General features: G+C 47.3%; 3 protein-coding genes across 3 annotated transcripts; all 3 read left to right on the forward strand.

The window, feature by feature from the left end:
* Positions 1-1,452: 1,452 nt before the first annotated feature.
* On the forward strand, positions 1,453-2,495 carry VC83_06377 (uncharacterized protein; the record flags this gene model as incomplete). Its single annotated transcript, XM_024469978.1, has 2 exons — positions 1,453-2,041; positions 2,080-2,495. The coding sequence occupies 2 exons, from the start codon at positions 1,453-1,455 to the stop codon at positions 2,493-2,495; spliced, it is 1,005 nt and encodes a 334-aa protein (XP_024323538.1).
* A 4,189-nt stretch (positions 2,496-6,684) lies between these two features.
* On the forward strand, positions 6,685-8,604 carry VC83_06378 (uncharacterized protein; the record flags this gene model as incomplete). The annotated part of the gene is made up of 1 exon (XM_024469979.1): positions 6,685-8,604. Exon 1 carries the CDS (start codon positions 6,964-6,966, stop codon positions 8,602-8,604), a length of 1,641 nt encoding a protein of 546 aa, XP_024323545.1. The 5' UTR covers positions 6,685-6,963.
* Positions 8,605-9,331: 727 nt separating this feature from the next.
* VC83_06379 (uncharacterized protein) lies at positions 9,332-11,327 on the forward strand. The gene is made up of 3 exons (XM_024469980.1): positions 9,332-9,427; positions 9,477-9,822; positions 9,923-11,327. The coding sequence occupies exons 2-3, from the start codon at positions 9,488-9,490 to the stop codon at positions 11,106-11,108; spliced, it is 1,521 nt and encodes a 506-aa protein (XP_024323544.1). The 5' UTR covers positions 9,332-9,427; positions 9,477-9,487; the 3' UTR covers positions 11,109-11,327.
* Positions 11,328-16,084: the final 4,757 nt, after the last annotated feature.

The following is a 16,084-nucleotide window of genomic DNA, read 5'->3' on the forward strand; positions in this document are numbered from 1 at the left end:
TGCGTGCGAACGCTGGCAGTCACATACACAGCCCTTTGCAGCACCCACACACCAACTTGGATGCCCTACGCTACACCACACGACACGAGCACCAACTGATTGGATGAATTCCGCGTCGTTCCTGCAAGGCCGGCGGAGCGGATGTCGTCTATTTTCTGGTGAGTTCATGAAACTCTGTCCGGGTACTCTCCCTTGCTGTCTACATGATCATTTCTTGCACGGCCATTCGGTTGACCTCGACTTCACAGGTATGTTTCAGGTACTTCTGAGAGCCAATCACTTATTTCCGATGACTCTTGGTAGCCGCGTTATCTCCGGCAAGGCAATTCGACGGCGGTTTGAAAAATAGCCGGGGCACTTGTTCGTGTTTAGTGTGGGCCAAGTGCCCAGGCTATTTTTCAAAACGCCTTCGATTTTGAGTCATGTGATTTTTACCTTCTCCTCGTGTATGTCCGTGTTCATACCGACCAATTAGGTTTCACTCCGGGGTTGGTTTCTTGGCTGCGCAGGGATAGAGTCCACACTGCGAATCAAGAAGAGCACCGAGGTCGCTGTTCACTGTTCCATCATGGGTCACATGTAGTCTTGCTATCTTCCTTTACTTTAACTGTGGCATGGTGTTCAGTCTCACTATGAGCAGGGCGGTAAGTACTCTTAAGACATTCGATGGAACCCTCAGAGGGGTAGACAGACCCGTATGGTAGGGGGCCAAGGGCTAGGAGTTCGTTGCGTTCGCGAGTTATTGGACACTATTCGAGGTTCAGCGCTAACGAAGTGTGGTCGACAAACAATCGAGCTAGTCGCCGGCGTTGGCGCCCGCGGTCCCTCCCGGTCGCTTGATCAGCGAATCCCTGCTGCTGAATGACTGCACTCTCATCTCCTGAATGAATCCTCCAAAGTACCATTTAGGTACCAGTACTCCTATCGTTTATATGTCCCATGACTCACGACAGTGATGCTGGGTCCTAACGCATCCTTACCACTGCCAATAAAATTGTCAGCGTCACAATCCAACAGAGCGCACAACACTTGCGGTAAAGACGATGTTGTTTCCTCTGGTTTCCGCAACAAAGAAAAGGGCTCCAAATCATTCGTGGCAAATACCGGTTGTATCACCAGGGCTGACATTGACACTGTGAAATCACTAGATGGCTTTAGCAGCCAGGCCGTGACCATGACCATGGCCTGAATAAGAAGGTGCCAAGCCGCCGGTTTTAAAACCCTGCCACCGCCCCCTGCCCCCTGTTCTAGATCAACCATAACAGGCCGCTTTAGGCGATTTGGAGTAAAAACCTGTTCAGAGCAGAACTGTTTTCTGTCCTGCTCTGCACAGGTTCAATTCGCTGTATATAGTTAGTATATAGCTTAGTAATAGAGTAAATCCAACGTTGTTAAAGTAAAGCATGCCTACGATCGTGAGAAAAGTGACAATTTTATGCACTATACTATACGATGCCCCCAAAACTGACGATTACTGGTATTCCAGCCAGCTTCCAGTCCTTCTGGAATTCGGATTCAAATTTAAATAGGGGCGATAGCCCCCTTATTCGAGCAACCCCTCCAGTTGATGTCTTTCCCCTTGACGATGATAGCGATATTTACGATGGCGACGACTACAGCTTACCTACCCCTACCTCAACCAACAGAGATTCGAATATTCAAGGAAGACCGAAGAAGCGGCAAAGGCAAGGGGAAGAGGAGGATACAATACAAGGAAAGGGTCGGATCTTGAGTCCAGAAGACTATATCATACTGTTGAAAATCTGCCTACGGATGGGACCTACCTATCGATCAACAGAGGCAGTACCGTTCTTCAATAACGTTACTGCTGATTGGCAAAGTGAGACAGGGAAAGTCCACGGCACTCTTCGCTGGGTGCTACAGCGGAGGATCAATATAGGACAGAAATATCTTGAGAATCTTGGGACAGGCGAGCAGGACGGCCAAACTGAGACTCAGTTATACGAGGACAGTTGGATTGAAGTCCTTGAGGCTGATGCAGTTGTCATACGCCAGCGAAAGGAATATCGAGGCAATATTGGTGCCTTGCCCGGGCTTCAATGCTTATGACAATGAAAGACAAGTGGGGTATTAACCCACCACTACCGTCACCTCAGAATACCCTTCCTGCGCTCCAGGGACAGCAATTAGTGGGCAGTGAGGAGTTAGACGATGTCATCGTTATTGAAGATGACGACAGTCCTGCTCTATCGCCAATTCCATCTCCATACCGAGCTTCTCCTTCACCACACTTATCCTCTTCTTCTCAGTGTCCTAAGAATTGCCACCTACTTGCTCTAGAAGAACAAGAAGATCATCTTATGACGATGGTAGAAGGGCTTGTAGAAGTAGCTGCTTCAACTGCTGCTTCAACTGCTGCTTCCTCAACTGCGTATTTAGATCCAGCAGTATTACAGGAGCAGTTAGAAGCCTGTCTTAAGGCGCAAGAAGAGCAGCTTCAAGCTGCAATAGCTATGCAGCTTGAGGATCTTTGAAAAGAACAGCAGTTACTATTCTCTTCTTTTATACAGCAAGTACGGATAGGTATGGGGCAAGGGGGTTAACTTCTATATAGCTAGCTACTCTAATATATGTAAATACTCTTCAATTAATGGTGGAGTAACCTTGAATCGCTGTGATATTCCGTTACCACATATACAAGTATGGCAATTTGTTAGGAGAATAGCAACTGCAAAGTACACTGCTACTGGTTGACTGCCAGCTTTTAAACCCTTACTATAAGCTGTATAAGAGAATAGCTGTTGGACTCGACCAAAGCAGTTCTTGACAGCAATTCGTACTGTAGAGAGTGCGCGATTAAATGCTTGCTTCTCTAGTGATAAGTGGCGGCATCCTCTTGAATGGGTAAAAGGGCACATAATACCAGTTGTACAATTATACGCTGGATCACTGTATAAGAATAGCCCCTCAGAACCCTCTTTCCCATCCATAATCTACTCAAGTCTGCCTTCACAACCAGTATAAGGACACAGGGCACCCAGCTCACAGTAATAGCATATGAGAGTGCGAGTCGGAGGCTAAACGGATGCTATCCTATAGGTCTACTACGAAGGATACAAAAAAGATGATGAGGAACCCCGTTGGGTCAGTCCCCTTAAGTACCCGAAATGGGTCCGACTTGGCTAACCTGCCCTAACTCTCCCCACGTGACCGTAACCTGCCCGACTCCGATGCTTTCCGTCACTGAGGGCGGAGGCATCCTTACAACTGCCATCCGCCCTCATTTGTGGCCGCCCTAAAGGACTTGATTTTCTGGGGTTTTACTAGCCTGCAGAAGCGCTGCTCATTTTTTGAGAACATGGCTTCGCTTGCTGAACTCGTCGAGCCTGTCAATGGTATAGAGTACCTTGATATTGACGCTATGATCCGCTCCCTGGACGATTGGGCAGTTAAGGAAAGTTTACCTTCCGGACGGCATACTGAGACCCTGGCCATGCCGCCTGGATTTGTGTGGAGGCCGAAGCCCTTGACTGTCGCTGGCGCTGCCGTGCAGTGCAACGAGCACAGGACAGCCACTGGAAGCTTGTTGTCACTGTGGCTGAGCACACTTGTGTTGGCCGAGGCACTCAGCACTTTTCATCTGCCTCAAAGAAGGAGTGGCTAGACCATGTAGTCTCTCGTCACTTAAATGTGACAAAGGCCACAACGGCTAAAGATATTGTCGACCTCCTACATGTGCGGTTCTGTAATGGTGGGTGCACCAGATATGAGAATCTAGCCACCCAAGGAAGGGATGATTTTACTAAGACAACACACTGTCTTAGGAAACAGAGCCAAAGGGTTGTAGCTTAGACTATTCCACAACGCAGCAATCAGGTGTATGATGTGGTGAAGTGGTTTAGACAAGTTGCAACAAATGTTGAGTCTGAGAACTCAGGGGTAAGTCAGAGGTTAGCACCTCACTGACTTTTCAAAAACAGAGAATAACAAGATCAATGCTTGGAAGCTTGGAAAAGACGTAGAAGTATGTGCTAGTCGATTTAATGTATTGCCTGCTTGCCCTTTCTTAAGGAAAGGGCAATCCTATTTATGCCAAAGGAGTGTAGTTCTCTCATTTTCCATGACTTTCCATGACTAACCAGGCTTGGTAAATGTATTAGAAATCAAGTGCGACCCACAACTAGCTTGCTAATCATGTAGTGAACGTAAGAGAATCCCATAGAACCATCTCTTGGGTTCCTAGCCTATAGGAAGTGAAAAGGAGGTCCAAGGTCAGAGTACCTATAGACAAATTATGTCATAACTTAACCAATCTTGTGGGTAACTAAGGAGCGATGACGTGTAATGAATCATAGAGGGTTGTAGAAGCTTCTAGAGCTATCGTTCATGTTCCTAGGTCTCTAGTTGGTAGAGATATGCCATGTGGTAGTATTGGCCCACCCCCTTAAGGAGGAGATTTTCTTAATAACTTGTTCAATGAGTGTTCAAATGATATGCCATGATGTATGTAGCATAAACAGATGTAGTAGAAGAGTTTGCAGCAATCGTTGAGTAGTATTGCTTCTGTTGTTGGTGTGATAAGCCAAGATATGTATGGTGACTTGTAGGTTTGAGGAGGAGATTTCTAAGTTTGCTCTTGAGTTTGATAGCAAACTGAGTGCAACGAATGTCAGTATGACAGGTTCGCTGCTGAGGTCAGCTACAAAGTAGCTCAGCTTTGCCCCCCTCCGCCTCCTCGATGGCGACATTGGCGCTCAGCGACACAGCTTCCAGCTGCTGCCAGTTTATAAGCAGCACTTAGAAGCTATTTGTCCTCGTGTAAATATTGACCTAGTTCTTGACTGGCATAGTGAGCTCTTTCCCCTTATTTTGTCTAGCGAACTACTTAATAACTATCTATAGACCGCTTTCAACAGGTCTTTGTATGTCCCCCAGTCTCACGCGAGACCTTCTGTCTTTGTCGCCGCCTCGTTGCTGTAGATGGGACCTTTTTGAAGGCCCGCTTCATACTTACTCTCCTACTCGCTGTTGGCGTTGATGCAAATGGTGAAGTCGTCTTGCTAGCTTGGGGGGTAGTAGTGTTACGATATCAAGTGCGCCTTGCAGCTCGAGTGGGGGTTCAGGGGTGCGGGGAGCTTTCCGGGGTTGGAGCGAAGTTTTCAGTTGTGGAGTGAATTCTCAGAACTGGTCTCGCTAAAGAGAATTCACTCCACAATAGCTGTATATAGATCGAGCCACTGCTCGAGTGCTCCTCTTCTCTTTCCTTTCTTCTCTAGATTGAGTTTAATTCATAATACCCAACTGGCGCCCTATGCCTTGGTGAACCGTGACAAGTAGAGTCTGAGAACCGAGACTCTTGGGAGTGGTTCCTCCGACACTGCCCCTGGGCTATGCCTGAGATCTCTGCTGAGCCGGTAACGATGATCTCAGATCGTGACAAAGGCTTACGCGAAGCAGAAGCTGTGCTAGGAGGTTTACTAGCAGTGGCTTGGTGCTGCCATCACCTCCGTGAGAACTTTACTGAAAAGTTTGGCAGAGGGCTAACGCCGCTGTTCTGGCAGGTTGCTCGAAGTAGCAACCGCGTTGCATATGATGCTGCGCTAGCAGAGTTACGCAAGCAGAAGGCTGAAGCAGCAGAATACTTACTTGCTGCTGAGCCTGAGAAGTGGGTACACTTTTTGTTCCAAGGCCGACGGTACGGCCACGACACTAGTAACGTTGTTGAGAGCGTTAATCAAGTTCTGAAAATCGACAGAGAATTGCCAGTAGTTGAGCTGCTTGACAGTCTCTGGCATCGGGTAATGGAAAAGCGCTTTGAGCGCAAGGCATTAGCGCATATAGTCATTGCTGCAGGCCGACATACGACGCCTTGGGTAGATAAGAAGGTTGAGGAGGCGAGAGCCTATGCTCAGAGCAATGGAGTCCAGATCTCATCACCTGTTGAAGGACGAGTGGTGCAGCCTGACGGACGTATCCACATCGTTAACCTCAACGATAAGACGTGCTCCTGCCTCATATTCCAAGAGAATGGCATACCCTGCGGTCATGCCATGACCCTAATCCTCGCCACTGGGGCGCAGGTTACCCCTTACCTCCCTGAAGACCTTTCTGCTGTTATATGGGCACAGATGTATGAAGACACTCTGCCGCCGGTTAGCATTAACGACCTTGACACAAATGCTGAAGCACTCAATCTTTTGTGCGACCCGCCTGTAACTCGAGTCCCTCCTGGACGACCTAAAAAAAGCGGGTTCGCCGACAAGACGCCCGGAATCCGCGTGGCCGTAGAGATATCCGCGATCATGGCGGCATGCTGCCGCTTGGCGCCGTCGTTGCGGCTGTACCCGACATGGTCCGTAGCCGCTGTAGCACATGTGGTGAAGCCGGTCACAATGCTCGGCGATGCCGTCGTCCTCATCAATGATGAGGTCATTAACTACATGCTTACGGGGCCTACTATGGGAGCACGAGAGCGACAGTGCAGTGGTGACGGCGACGTGTTCAATACAGTTTCGAATACCAATGGGCGACGAGTGGGTAGGTGGGGCAGACAAGGATGTTGGCAGTTCTTTACAGGGGTCGTGCATGGTACTGTATATGGTTCTTTTGCCCTTAAAATAAAGGGATGGCGGCTGGCCAATCAATTAATTAGCGCAAAGGCTACATCTCAAATATCGCGACTCCAGCGTCTATCGTGCATATATTGGAACATCCCCATCGCTTCCGCTCTCCAATTGCGAGCGATGCGACAAGCCATTGCCGCCATTATTATTTATTTATATGAAGGTGGGAAACTGGTTGGTACGTACTCATCTCCTGCTGTGACGAGACGTACATATAATCCTGGCGGCGCGTGCATATCATGAAACTACGAAAGCTAGCCTCGGGAATCGTCATGGAGGAATATGGATAAATCATGCCAAATGTCTCCATTTCGTCTCCCTGGGCTGCGTTCATGCGTCGAGCACTCGATATTGAAGCTGGTCTTCTTGTTCATCTACGATGGTTTCCTTAGCATGCAGTTTACTCTGTACTGCCCTTTCTCTCTCTTTTCTTACTGCATTTGTCGCATCACTTGCTCTCGTCGATCACAAAACCCCAGGTTCTTTTGGAGACCGCCTGTTGCTTGGTTCTTCCAGCTCGAGCAAAGCATCTACCAACTTTACGGCTCAATTATCTGGTCAAAATGCCTCTACGGATGCAATTTTACAAGGATGGGTCTCAGGCTCTGAGGGCCGGGGGACACTCGACATTATTTGGAGCTGCCTAATTACTATATTCCTCTGCAGCTGGACTGTACTCTGCCTCAATGTACCACCTTCTCGTTGGAACAACGCAAGGCTGCAGTGGCAGAAATTTCTCATGATGGGCTTAGGAGTACTTGGCCCCGAATTTATATTTCAGCTTGCTATAGCACAATGGACATCAGCATGCCGCTCTGTCAAAGCATTCCATAGCTTAGGCCACGACAAATGGTCTATGACTCATGCTTTCTTTGCAGATATGGGTGGATTTGCGTTCCATACAGAAGACGGGGTCCTATTCCCTTTATACTCTGAGCAAGTTTTGTTTCTCGTAAAGCAAGGCTATGTGGACGCTTCTGATGTGATCGTTGATAAGAGCGTTATCCAGGACAAGAACAAAGGCGACGGGATGGCTAGATTTCTAACTATCTTCCAAATTCTTTGGTTCTCCATCAATTCTATTGGCCGTGTTATTCAGCATCTTGCCATCACCACTCTCGAGCTTACTACACTTGGATTTATCGTCTGTACGCTCGGAACTTACTTTTTTTGGGCCCACAAACCAATGGACGTTAGCACAGCAATTACGCTTGTTCCTAATATATCACTAGACGAGATTATCCAAAGGGCAGGCCTCAATTCACAGACCAGTTATAAGCGAACACCTCTTGATTTCGTCGGCCGCAATGAATGGACCTCCTGGATGCTCTATTACACCTACTGGATGAACATCCTTCGCAAGTTAGGAATTGTGTTTCATCCCAATAGGCGGCCCATCGAGAAGATTTCTGACGATTACACGCCTGCTCTTTCTTCTTCGAGTTTATTTATACTTTTTGTTTTCCATACGAGTTACGCAGCGGTGCATATTTCGGGTTGGAACTTCCACTTTCCATCGCAGATTGAGGCCACGATATGGCATGTCGCAACAATCACGGTTATGTTGGCAATTTGCGGCTGCTGGGCTGTAGATATGTGGACATGGCAGTTGTGGCCTTCGATAAAACATCTTCTTTCCAAGCCGTGGGGAGCTGCAGATATAATCCCACTATGCTCAAGGGGTAAGGAGCCCACTGTATATGAAGAAACTGCACAATCATCATCAGTGCGAAGGATATTAAGTACATCACTAGCACGCCACACGATCTGGATCCGCTCTTGTCTCTCTTACCCTCAAACTATCATCCAAACGGCCGCATCGCACCTCCGAAATAATTCCCTGGACCGCGACCCGGATCTGACCGTTCCATTGAAAGCAATCCTCCCAATAACGCTCTTTGCCGCGAGCTACACGATCGCGCGTGCATATATCCTCATTGAAGACTTGGTCAATTTAAGATCTCAGCCTGCAAGCACCTTTAAAACTGTTAACTGGTCAGATTTCCTCCCTCATTTTTGATATGGAGTTTCTTCAACAAGAGGGAGCTGCATTGCTTTCATAGGCACAGGGCTAAGCAACTGCGATATAATCTTGTATCAATAAAGAAAGTAATAGAATGTATATACAACCACTTTAACAGTAAGGCTTGCAACGGGACTATATGCAGCGTAGTGTGTTGACTTAAGATAAATTTAATGAGATGGTGAAGGATTTGACTCTGCTGAGCCTCGTGACGGTTGTATAAGATGTAGGAGTAGGGCTGCAATGGCTAGGATAGCTAGAATAGGAGTAAAGCATCGTTATACAACGTTTACTTAAGTCGAGTGATAAGGCATATCGATTTTAGCTAGATACTCAAATATACTTGGGGTTCTTGTGGGCGTGGCAGGCACATTCAACATTGCCACGGAATCGGGGTACAGCATTGGAATTCAGCAGAAGGTTCTATTGGGGCATTTAGAACAGATGCTTCTCTAAGACGTTGTTGAGAGTATTTGCCAGATGTAGTGTACATTATCCCTAGTGACATTAAAAAAGCCTCCTTGATATCACTAAATGCTTGCTATAGGGAAGTCAATGGTTTTTATCTTCTTGTTACTCCCCTCAACCGCATGCGCATCTTAATTCGTCACGAATCCCTGCCACCTTGGTGGCTAATCAGGATCGCTTACTAAACGCTGGGACGCCTCCTGACCTAAGCGAAATAGCAAAGCTGTCGAGGCTGTGCAATTGAACACGATCCATTCTGCTTCGTAAGACTTCTATACTGAAAAGGAACGTACAGAGAATCTGGCTATCTAATTATTACGGAGCTTCTACTTTACTCACTTATTCAGCCCAGGTAAGCGTTAAAAACATAATTGGGACGCAAAACAGCTCACAGATCACAGTACAAAACATCATGGATGCTCACGACCAGGCAGTAGCTGCCATTGCCTCCAGCGTTCGCAAGTTCAACGATCGAAAAGTGCCGTTTCGCATATATCATGGCTCGACAAACAGCACCCGCCAATCTCAATATCGGCGGAATAGAATGGTAGACACGAGCGCAATGTGTCGCGTTTTGAAGATTGACACTGAGAGGAAGACAGCATTGGTAGAGCCCAACGTGCCAATGGACAGTCTTGTGGAAGCTACGCTGCAGCATGGGTTAATTCCTCCAGTGGTCATGGAATTTCCCGGCATCACTGTAGGAGGGGGGTTTGCAGGTACTTCTGGAGAAAGTAGCTCATTCAGGTACAGCTCCTTCGATCGTAGCACAGTCAACTTTCACGCGTTATTTTTCGAGTTAATCAATAGTCATTCTATTGAGAAGATCAAAACTTACTATTTACAGATTCGGATTTTTTGACCGTACTATCAACTGGATTGAGATAGTCTTGCCTAACGGTGAGAAGGTGACAGCCTCAAGCACCGAGAGATCGGACCTTTTCTATGGCGCCGCATCATCGTTCGGAACTTTAGGAGTTACTACTCTTCTTGAAGTGCAATTGATAGAGGCCAAAGCCTACGTTGAACTGACCTATCATCCTGTCTCTAGCATATCAGAGGCAGTAGAAAAGATGGAAGACGCTACAGATGATTCCTCAATAGACTATCTTGACGGCATCATGTACTCCCGAGATAGTGGAGTTGTCTGCAGCGGACGGTTGACAAACGATATTAAGGAAGGAGTTCAAATTCAGAGGTTCACACGCTCGACTGATCGTTGGTTCTATCTGCATGCAAAGAAACTCATCAAAGGGACTGCAAGTCCCGTAACTGAGGCTGTCCCGATTGTTGACTACGTCTTTCGCTACGACCGCGGAGGGTTCTGGGTCGCTGTCTACGCCTTCGGATATTTCATCACTCCATTCAACCGTATTACACGGTGGGTCCTCGACAAATTCATGCACACTCGCGTCATGTACCACGCACTACACCAAAGTGGGTTTTCGTCGCAATACATCATTCAGGACGTCGCCATCCCATATTCGAGATCCGACGAATTTATTGAGTATCTCAACCACGACTTTGGGCACTACCCACTCTGGCTTTGCCCACTGAAATACAACGGCAAATCTACCGATCCTACGCGCAACAGCATGTCCATAAAGACATCCCGCCAAATGCCAGAAATGATGCTTAACTTTGGAGTCTGGGGCCCGGGACCTAAAGGCCGTGATAAGTTCGTGGAATGGAACCGTGACTTTGAGCATAAGGTGCGGGAGCTTGGTGGTCAGAAGTGGCTGTATGCGCATGCCTACTACACCGAGGAGGAGTTCAATGAGATCTATGATCGCAAGACCTACGATGCGTTGCGGGAGAAGTATCATGCGACGTACCTGCCGTCTGTGTACGACAAGGTGAAGGTGGACATTGAAGCCGAGCAAAAAGCCTTGCAGGAGAGCTGGAAGCTTTGGTTGCTGGCATTGTTTTGGAGTATATGGCCACTCAGTGGTCTGTATGGAGTGTATAAGGCCATGCTTGGAGGAGACTATCTACTGCCTAGGAACTCGAAGAAGGAACTAAATAAGCAATAAAGCTGAGGAGTCTCACCCGGCGGACGCTAGGGTGAGGTAAGTGCTTGAAGCTGCGGGCTGCCCCAACGTTCACATTTGGGTCAACCAAGGCGTATCAGTATACGACTGCAATCACAGGTCATAGCCTACTATCGTTGAGAGCATGAAGATGCATTATGTGATTATTTTACAAAGCGATGTCTCTTATCTCTCATTATGACTCGTAGATAAACAGTAGCATTATTGTGCCTACCAATAACATTCAACAGTCTCTTCTCCTCGAGAGTTTTGTTATTTGTGCGCTGAAGCTAGCTATGACTGATCCTTTCATCACAGATGGTTCCTCTTCAATCGTTCTCACTCGAGAGTGTAGATATCGCGATCCAACTGGTCAATGATATCTTCGGAAGCTTCGATTGACGCATTCCTGTTTCTCTCGGCCTTCCAGAAGTCGAGGCAGGAAATGTTGACCGCAATGTATAGGGGAGGTGTAGAGTATGTTACTCAACGCAGCCTTCGTGGAGTGGACAACGGTTGGGAGATGGACGAGGGTTCAGCACTTATTAAAGAGTCAGTGCACTCGGGGAACGCCGCCTTTTTCACGTGATGAACGAACGGGACACACTTTGTGGGCAAAATCTGACACGTTTTAGATCAATATCACGTGACAAAAACACCACTTCGTAACACGCTGCCAGGGAGTTGCAACGCAGCGACGGGCGTAGTGCAACAGACACTCAAGAGACATACGAGATTGTTAGAGCATTCGCGTTCTCGGCGGATGGTATGAAGCTGGCATCGGCTTGAAGGGAGTTAGCTAAACTAGCAAAGTTCCCAGGGTTACGAGCGTCATGGTAACCCCATGACGTCTGGATAATGTACGAAGAACAAGGGAATTCAGGGAATGTTAAAAGCGAGATGTATCTCTTTCCACAGCAAGCCTTTGTTCTTGAGGCACATCAGCTTATTGTCTTCTTGCTCCTCATATCCGAGGCGCCCATGCTTTCTCTGCTTCTGCAGAGCTGGTCGTGACCTCTTTGCATGAGATGCGAAAACCCGGGCATGGGCTGATCCTCCAACTGATTCCTCGCTATACGTGGAATTTGATATGTGGAGACTGATTGATGGTCTGAACGAATCTGGAAGATCTAGCAGCCTAAACTCTAGGTTGTAAGTCGTCTCTCGTCCGATCCTCATGCACTTGAGAAAGACCTGAAGAGGATATTCTTGGTAGTCCGCGCCTAGAATTGACTCTGTATCGGAGTCAATTCTAGGTGAACTCCGAGAAACTGTAGAACCTCCAGTAGTGCAGGTCTGAGCTTGGGCTATAGTGGATGAGCGGGTGTGGACCTTCTTGCGGGTGGCGGTTTCAGTCGCGCTAGACTCTATCTGGCGCCACTTTCGTCATCTTGGAGGCCGCACATCCTCATCCTCGTCATCTTCATTATCCTCATTGTCCTTATGATATGGCTTGATGCTGTGTTGGCGGCCTTGTGAGATAGAAGTCACAACTATGGTCTCGTCTTCCACCCACTGGTGTGTCATACTGACATTCGTTGCACTCAGTTTGCTATCAAACTCAAGAGCAAACTTAGAAATCTCCTCCTCAAACCTACAAGTCACTATACATATTTTGGCTTGTCACACCAACAACAAGAGCAATACTACTCAACGATTGCTACAACCATCTATGATTCATTACACGTCATCGCTCCTTAGTTACTGGGCCGATATTACCACATAGCATATCTCTACAACCCTCTATGATTCATTACATGACATCACTCATACTACCACATGACATATCTCTACCAACTAGAGGCCTAGGAGCATGAATGATAGCTCTAAAAGCTCCTACGAACCTCTATGATTCATTACATGTCATCGCTCTTTAGTTACCCACAAGATTGGTTACGTTATGACATAATTTGTCTATGACATAATTTGTCTATAGGGGTACTCTGACCTTGGACCTCCTTTTACTTCCTATAAGCTACGAACCTAAGAGATGGTTCTATGGGATTCTCTTACGTCGACTACAGTTACCAAGCCTGGTAAGTCATGGAAAGTCTTGGAAAATGAGAGAACTACACTCCTTTAGCATAAATAGGATTGCCCTTTCCTTAAGAAAGGGCAAGCAGACAATACAGTAAATCGACTATCACATACTTCCACGTCTTTTCCAAGCTTCCAAGCATTGATCTTGTTACTCCTTGTTTCTGAAAAGTCAGTGAGGTGTTAACCTCTGACTTAAAAAAGCTCTATATATACCTAGATTATAAGATTATGCAAGATTGTGGTGACGGAGCTGCTGTTTTCAGCTGGCGTTGGTTGCTGCTTTATGCAGCCTCGAACAACAGGATTTCAACACGTGTCTTTCTTGGCGATCGGCCACCGGATAATTTTCGGACCGAATGCACTGTACCTGAACTCCAAAACCCAAAACCCGTTGTCCTGTCTCAGATTATACATACCTCTGGACAGATGATGACCCCCCACATCAAGGGCCCTTCCCCGACTCCTCTGCCCACCATGGCAGCCACCCACCTGGCACTTCGAGCTCTGCTCCTGCCATCTATATATATCCCCCAGCTCTCCCATGCAAGCCGTCACGTCTTTCAAACACAGCACTCTACTCCTCTGCACCTGTAACCCCCCCACGACGATGGTGTGGCTAAAATCATACCCTCTCAAAGCGGAACAAGCTCGTCGTCATCATGGTCTTTAGAAGGAACGCACCCATCGACCCACGTCTACTTTAATGCCTTCATAATTGTGTTGAACGTCGCCAACTGAAACTAAAGACCAAACGCCCAGCTGGATACTACAAAAGCCTTAAAGACAAGCATGATGACCCAACGACCGTTATTAAAAATATATATGCCCCTGCCACCATAGACAATCTTGGGGGTATTAGAGGCAAGTTTAAAAGGCAAGGCAACTATATTCACAAATCGAGACGTTGGAGTGGCTACCGGTACTAACTCTCGATTAGGTTCTGTCATGATCAGCATTTGGGGGACTGGCGTTCTGTGATTCGGGACTGCTCTAGAGGGACTACAATATCATTTATCCAGCATATGTACGATGAAGACCGGGTGAAGAAGAGGGGTGGAATGCTATACAACAAAGAGAATGGCCGTCTCATGGATAGTAACGATAGAAAAGAGGTCCTAAAGGTATGCTGCTTTCTGTTCATCGCTACTTAATCTAAAATTGCTAATATCAGTAGTTTATATAGACAGAACAGTAAAGTCGAAGCCCGTCTTAGGGGTGGATGATATCCTGCTTTTACTCAACTGCCACTGGGCCCGTGACAAATCTGTATACCATACAGAGCGGCAATGGGTTCAGATTGCGTTCATATTACTCCTTCTTTTTGGCACAGGGTGCTGGCCTGCAAAGCTAGTTGATGCAAAAAGGAAACGAAGAGATAATCCCAGCTCCGACGACGATGATCCCAAAAGTGACGTTGATATGGGCGGGGTGGAAGGCGACACTTGTAAAGACACAGGGCACCCAGCTCACAGTAATAGCATATGAGAGTGCGAGTTGGAGGCTAAACGGATGCTATCCTATAGGTCTACTATGAAGGACACAAAAAAGATGAAGAGAGGAACCCCCGTTGGGTCAATCTCCTTAAGTACCCGAAACAGGTCCAACTCGGCTAACCTGCCTTCACTCTCACCACGTGACTGTGATTTGTCTGACTCAGATACCTTCCATCACTGAGGGAGAGGAACCCCCATTGGGTCAATCTCCTCAAGTACCTGAAACGGGTCCGACTCGGCTAACCTGTCTTTACTCTTATCATGTGGCCGTAACCTGCCCGACTCAGATCCTTTCCATCACTGAGGGACAGGCATCCTTACAACACTAGACTCTTCGATGCACTCTGCTATCAGGATGTCCGCCTACTGATCGTACACAGTCCCGACAATAGCAAGCATTATGTGCTCGCCATGGAGGTCAAATTGTCTCATCATAAAGGACACAATAAGCGCCCTCAACCGTGAGTTGACCGACCGCTAGATATATCACCCAATATCAAACTAACAGACATTCACAGAACGATATTTTTCTTTACTGAAGTCGACGACCCGATTTTATGTGCCATCACTCACTTCGTATCCCTTGCACTCGCAGATGATGCATTCGAGGTGCCGAGACTCTCCCAAACGAGTCTTTGAGCACAAGATACGTGGTCCAGTCAATTGCACTGAGCTACACTGGAAGGAGGAAATGCTCAAGACACCAATATTCTGCTGCGATGATTCGGAGGCGGCCCTTCCATACAATCAGCTTCATGATCCCCTCAACCGCCTTGGGAAGATAGCAGGCATCAAGGAGATTCTAACTAGCTACTGCTTTCGACGTGGGACAGCCAATGTCGTTGATCATAAGTTGTTTATGGGACCTTGAGATGGAGATCACCCTTGCTAATATGGACTTTTTGCTACCTAGATGCTGCTACCGATGCTGTTCGAGACCAGGTAATGCAACACAATGCAAACTCTGCTCTGCATAACGGACACTACGCCAATAAGAAAATGCGGTTTGACGTTCAGTCTGCTGGCCTTGGGCGTCCCTCTGTAGATGGTGTTCTTAAAATGCTAACGCATATGAGTCTTATGTGTGATCCTCACACACTGGTTCACGTCCCCGACAAGTACCTAGCTGCGTTCCCCCTGATCCTATGATCACTGCACTTGAGCAGGAGCGAGAGCAGTTGAAAGCTGGGGCGTACAGAATTTAGGGGACAAGCATCAAGGCAGAAGTTTGGCGACTTACTGCTGCAATCAGTAGTGCTAGGTCTAGGCGGAACATTATTTCTCAAGAATACCGAGATGAATATTTCCGCCGCCGCCCAACAGAAGACATCGAGAGGCATAATAATGGACAACAAGAGGAAGAGTACGTCGAGCCAGTGGTTGAGCATCGGTGTAATGGTGGGTGCACCAGATGTGAGAATCTAGCCACCCAAGGAAGGGATGAAT

This window comes from Pseudogymnoascus destructans (genome assembly GCF_001641265.1).
Source record: "Pseudogymnoascus destructans isolate 20631-21 unplaced genomic scaffold scaffold_12, whole genome shotgun sequence".
NCBI lineage: Eukaryota > Fungi > Ascomycota > Leotiomycetes > Thelebolales > Thelebolaceae > Pseudogymnoascus > Pseudogymnoascus destructans.